Source organism: Leptinotarsa decemlineata, unplaced genomic scaffold, assembly GCF_025532065.1.
Source record: "Leptinotarsa decemlineata unplaced genomic scaffold, Ldec_3_MD MMD2_tig00001393_RagTag_RagTag, whole genome shotgun sequence".
Lineage (NCBI taxonomy): Eukaryota > Metazoa > Arthropoda > Insecta > Coleoptera > Chrysomelidae > Leptinotarsa > Leptinotarsa decemlineata.
The window spans coordinates 13,173,450-13,179,575 of NW_027412562.1; the positions used below are offsets into that span (position 1 = coordinate 13,173,450).

Sequence of the window (6,126 nt, forward strand, 5' to 3'; positions counted from 1 at the left end):
CTGATGTGGAAATTGGTAATTAGTTGATACTTGAACTCAAGGTAGTTTTTTTCATTTCATGTCCATTAAAATGGATTTTTTTGTAAATATTTCTCTCCTAATTTAAAAATTTTGATTAGTTTATAACTATACCTCAGGTAAAATTATTAATCAATATGTAGGCAGAAAGTTATATTATTTGAATTTTCAATTTATAAAAAGCATTAATTAGGTAGAATTTAATATGAACACACCTGTAAAAGCTATTTTATAGTGGGATATGTGTAATGGTTTTATAAACTGTTTGGTAAAATCTCACCATGAAGTATTACTTAATGCACAATAGATTTTCATCAAGTATCTGCCAATTCAATCACAAAATACAAATTGTATGCTTAATGAATTTCGCATCCGTTCCCATTAGGGTTTTTATCAGGAGTTTCAGAAGGATCACATTTTGGTATATTAGTATTCAATTCATACGTTATCGCCTTGTATAAAAATAAAATACTCTAGTTAAATATTGTTTGAGTCGAAAACTTCTGATGGACCAGAATGTGTTGTGGCTCTGGTGTAATCAAAAAGGAATTTCTTTGAGTATGAAAAAATGACATTACATGATTTTCTCTAGAATGAAAATCGGTATTGAGTTAAATCACTTGTTGAATATTGATTTAACTCTCGAAACGGGCCACATTTAACTCTTTGGTAGAGTTCATGTTGAAAATAGGAAACATTGGGGCGAAATATTAGCTACAAGTGGCTTCACAGATTAGAAGTTCTGATAAATTATGAATAATACATTATTTACAACTATTTGAACAATTTTGTGGTAGGCTCATTGATATAATCTGAAGAATAATAACCATCTTGTATAAATAGAAAATAATATAATTTTAGCTGAGATTGATTTTGGGGAAAGAAAGCTTTTTGGCTTTCCACTTCTCCATCTTTATACTTGTACTTGTATCTCTTTATCTCTATCTCATGAATACACACACGCAAAGAAAATTAAAACAGGTTTTCAGAATACCAAAATAATGTATTATTTTGGCATTTTGAAAACAATATTTGTGTCAATTTCCTGCAGGTAGATCAGAATATATATGTTGTTACAATTGGATTTCCTTTTCAAGCTTCTAATTGTAGTAGATTTGTTTTTTAAGAAACTAACTTAAAGTGAATACACTGTGGTACTTGGTGAACAACAAAACCAATCCCATTAAACAAAAACGTGAAATCTCCTTAAATTACAATCATAAAATCTTAACTGAAAATAAAGATATTGCAAATATATTTGGAGTTCACTTTGCTAACAAGAGAAAAATAGACTCGCTCAATATCACTTGCGATATGTGTACTAAAGTTGAATAGACGAGTCCAAACTTTTTCGCTCCCGTTACTGTACATGACATAAATCATATAGTTCTTAATAAAAAAAAACGCTGGAATTGATGAAATTCGTGTGACAATACTAAAAGAATTTGTTGATATTATATCTAGCATTTTAACGTTAATAGTAAATTACTCTGTAATGAAAGGAACATTCCCAAATACACTGAAAATCACAAAATCAATTCCTTTATTCAAAAGGGGGATACTAGGTATGTTGAAAATTATAGGATGATTTGCCCCATCAGCTGTTTTTCAAAATAATGAAAACAGCAGTATACAACCAAATAATTAATTATTTAAACAAACATAATTACCTCATCTCAGTATGGGTCAGTTCATTCATAACATCAATAATTGTCTTTTTTACTTTAGAACGCATAACTTTCTGTATATTTGTTTTCGAGATAGATAAAGGACAAAGATAGATGAAAATGTTTTTATTTTCTACACAATTTTACAAAATTGAAGAGCTCTCATTAGGTTTCCAAAGCCAAGTCCAGTGCAGTGGTCCATATTATCGGAATTATTTTTCTTGTGTTGGGAACCATGACTGACATGCTTCATTTGCTATTTCGCACATGGCTGAAAGAGCTTTACCGGCATTATCATATTCTGAAAAAAAAAAGAAGTAAGTGGTTAATAGGAACTACTTGATTAATACAATTCCTATTTCATAATATTTCTTAATTAAATTCACTATGGAAGTTTACTATCTAGTAGTTCATATTTTATTGAACTTGTAGTAGAATTAATTTTGGAAATTATTTGCAAGTTGAAATTACTATTTCATCACTTCACTCTTGAAATAACTAGCATTTTCAGTGAATAATGAGAAATTGTCATTAATGAAAATCCACATTGACTCATGAATAATTAGTGTTCTCAGTAAAATCTATTTCAATGAATAATTAATAACTCACCATTACTTGTTCCTGTCCTCTTCCCAAAGATGGATCCATTGAATGGGGGTCTTCTATAAGCTGCATCGGAAACTGAGATTAGAACTCCCAGAATGAGTACTGCTACACAAAGGCAGGCAAAAACTTTTCCAAATTTTTGTTGCATGTTGTTTCTGTGAAAATAAATAGAGGTTGTGTACAAGACACGTGTAAAATGAGTGATTAGCACTGATTTGTACCCTTCAATGATAGAAAGTCAATCGAATCAGCTATACGAGTATAACCATCTTTTCACATTGAGGGTAAAAATTACTGAGTACTGATATCTCCATTTTAAATTCATGAGACCACCCATATTTAAGTAGAAAACGTTTATGAATGGATATTTGGTAGTTTTTCCACTAGATATTTCCCTCGATGCATAAAACGAAATCAGTTGAAAGCTAGGGTTGTGCTCATATTTCACATAAATCCTAAAACTTGGATTGTAAAGCTAAGTTTTTTGAGTTTAATTTATCGTTTTCTTTTCCTGGAAATAATTTCTATGTATATCCCTTGTACACCAAGCTCCATTGATCAAAATTTTGTTTTTAAGCAAATGCTTCAGTGAATAGTAGTCTCTCAACTTATGGTCTCGAGATTTCATCAAATTATACACTCAAGTGCTCAGCTCAATTTCAAAAATTATGGATTTGTACACATTTTAACCGATGCATTCATTATATAACCCTCGAGGAATTTTGTCTATAATAATATCATTAAACAACAGATCGCCGTTGGTATCCTCGTTGATTTGGTATTCATAGTTTGAAATTTTTTGTCGATCCCTTAGATGTCATCTTCGTAAGGGTAATCTTTAATATTCACTTAACTTTACACTTGGTTAATTTTCAACTTGACTTGTAAAAAGCTGACCATTTCAAAAAGAATATTTGGAAAAATTTTAGTCTTACATAGAGTCATTGCTTTTTTTACTTTTATAACAGTACCTTGAACGACTGTACAACTTTCCATTAGTTTGATGTTTAATAACTTTCCAATACACCATTGTCAAGGCAGTGATTTCACTACTGAATTTGAAATACTAATCAAGAATGATGTTTTTTTGAAAAATGATTTGCTTGATATTTTTTCTTATAATTTGTATAATGATCAATATACCGAGAATTAAATAAGTAGGTTTTGCCATCCTATTACGCAATATTGATAAAATTATCATGTATTTGAGAATTTCACAACTATTTCGAATAGAAGAACTTCATCAGGAGGTTTGTAAATGTTTGTCATCAAGTCCAAAGGGGTGATGCAAGAAAATGCTCTACCATCAATCACATTCAAAATCAGAGAAATTACCTCAAACAGTGGTTGTTATAGCAGCCGTACACAGAGTTAAGGAGACTTAGAACTTTCTCTAGATCTCCCTTTCCTGTAACATGATTTTGAGAATAAGATGGGTGAAATTCTGAATTGAATAGTAAGTTACTTGAAACCTGCCTGGGGACCTAGGCGACTGTATTTCAAATCGAAATTTACGTCATCGATTTATGTCTGGTAGAAACTAACTTCAGACATAAGTATTACCTACTTGCAAGTCACTGTGCTCTGAATCATAGCTCGAAGAGATTTGGACTGTCGAAGGAGAGTTTGTGACATTACTGTTTAGAAGGTGATGACACTCATTGTAACTGCCCCGCCGTGGACTAAATCAGGTTTTCAATCTGGCAGACACCACCCTTACTATCTGACCTGAAAAGTCATCCACCAAATGACCTAATCACTTTCGTTAAGAAGCTAGACTTATTTTGCCGAGTTTGAATAGGTGGAGGGTCGAATAGATCCACTCACTTGGCATCTACCCTACCTAGATAGAGGGCCTCTGCTTTCGACCACGTCCTTGTCACAAAGATTTTCGGACTGTTTCGCTTGATATTATCAAGGCCTCTGATAGTTCCCTGGCATGAGGGTTCACAAATTAAATCTCGATGTTCGTGGTTTTTGAGCTTTCTGAAAGACCCTTCTTGGCAAATAGATAGCCATGTTGCTATCTATTTGCCAGGAATCCATATTGTCTCCAACACTTTCTATTATACATGAACGATATATTGGAAAAGTCCACACATCCAGTATTTTGCTCTGCCGAGGAAATTTTATGTTCGAACATCATGCCAATGCCAGAGAAAACAAGATGTTTTATATTTCAATGAAGATCTGGAAAAAAATTAGCTTAGGGTGACAGAAAGCAAGTAGAATTTGATGTTACAAAAACTAAAGCATCAGTTTTCTCTAAGAGGTTGAAAGTGGTGAAACCGGAGATCATTAATTTTGTGGTACATATGTCTACGTTGATTAATTTGTTGGCTGTCATATTGGATACCAATATGTCTCAGCATAGCTAAGTCAGCTTCTCAGAAACTGTACTTCATACATATCTCAACGTGCTCAACTATATGTGCTTTGGAATATTGTACACATATCTGGAACTTTTCTCCTAAACATATATACCTATATAAACATATCAATAAATACTTTCACAAGAAATGTTTGACAGATTCAGCCCGCTCGTTTTCACCCAAAGCAGTATGTGTCAGAAATATGAAGCAAAATACAGCCGCCTAACGCTTCGAGGTTCAATTTAACGTACCTCGAATTACGCTTTCTCAAAACTTTGTCATCTGTAGAACGCCGTTATTATGGAATGAACTCTCCGAGAGAGACCAATTATTATTATTAGTAAATGTAACGCTAAAGGCTACCTTCCTAAAGCAACCGCTTTCACAACGTTTCAAGGATTGAGAGAGCGGAGGCAGATTTTGACCTAAATTAAGATAATTTTCTTAGCCCTTTTTTTGATAGGCAAAATTATAAAGTTTCTGATAAATAGCGCATTTTCTTTTAAAAAAATCTATTGAATTTACGCAGTAACTCATCAGATTAAATCGGGTGTTTACCCTTTCTACACCTGTATGAAGTTCTCCATATTTTTTTCAGTTTTTGAAAGATGATAATCCCCAGAAAGATCCATAAAAAACTGATTTTCTCCACAAAAATGACTTTTGTTCAATATAAATGAAATATAACTCACCTGATGCTTCCCAGATGAGATGCTTTTCTGAAGATCTTCTGCAAGACACTGAATTTTCTGTGAAAATCACCAACGTTTTATAGATAGTGGCGGCTGGCTTGTCTATTATTACTGTGAAAACTAATTATGATTCCATTTGTTGTACACACCTTCAAAATAACTCGATCAAGAAATCCGTGCATTTCCCTCGCGAGCGTCGTGAAGCGTCTGAAGTTTCATTCCTCGAATAAATCCAATCAATTTCTACTCACCACTTTGTTGCTTTCAATCAGATTCTTCAGTATTTTATGGCTTGGGTTAGAGAAAATACGCTATTTTCCAGACGAATGAATTCTTGCACTTGATATATTTTCATGATATGATTCGGCTGTGTTATTTCTCAGGTGGAGGGATCTGATTACTTTTAGGCACAAAGTTTTAGTTGGATGTACTTTCATTCACGATTTCGTATAAAATAATTTTATTGTACTTTATTTTATTACTTTAATATTTTGAATGTTGTCTCAAGTATTATTCCCCTTCTAATACAAATTATTAGATAAAAACTTAGTTGCTTTTTTTCAATAGGTACTTATACATTTTTTATTGGTTCGGAAAAAACTTTCGATACTTCAGTATGTTATGGGGTATCTTCAACTTATACTATTAAGTTTCTGAGTGGTGAAGTCATTAATTTGTTAACTCTGTCATCCGGGACTTAACGAAAAAAAGATATCCAGTGAAGTTAGAGAAGATAATAGTGAAGTAGATTCAGTGATTAAATACACGATC

The 6,126-nt window shown here is 32.5% G+C and overlaps 1 protein-coding gene across 1 annotated transcript; it reads right to left on the reverse strand.

Annotated features, from left to right (window-relative positions):
* Nucleotides 1-1,796: 1,796 nt before the first annotated feature.
* On the reverse strand, nucleotides 1,797-5,880 carry SIFa (neuropeptide SIFamide). The gene is made up of 3 exons (XM_074176029.1): nucleotides 5,356-5,880; nucleotides 2,295-2,446; nucleotides 1,797-1,986 (listed from the first exon to the last, which is right to left on the reverse strand). Exons 2-3 carry the CDS (start codon nucleotides 2,437-2,439, stop codon nucleotides 1,898-1,900), a joined length of 234 nt encoding a protein of 77 aa, XP_074032130.1. The 5' UTR covers nucleotides 2,440-2,446; nucleotides 5,356-5,880; the 3' UTR covers nucleotides 1,797-1,897.
* Between the last annotated feature and the right edge of the window lie 246 nt (nucleotides 5,881-6,126).

Coding starts and splice junctions, on each gene's coding strand:
- SIFa (XM_074176029.1), bottom strand. CDS start 2,439: ATGCAACAAAAATTTGGAAAAGTTTTTGCCTGCCTTTGTGTAGCAGTA. Junction 1,987..2,294: donor GAGGACAGGAACAAGTAATG/GTGAGTTATTAA, acceptor TTTTTTTTTCAG/AATATGATAATGCCGGTAAA.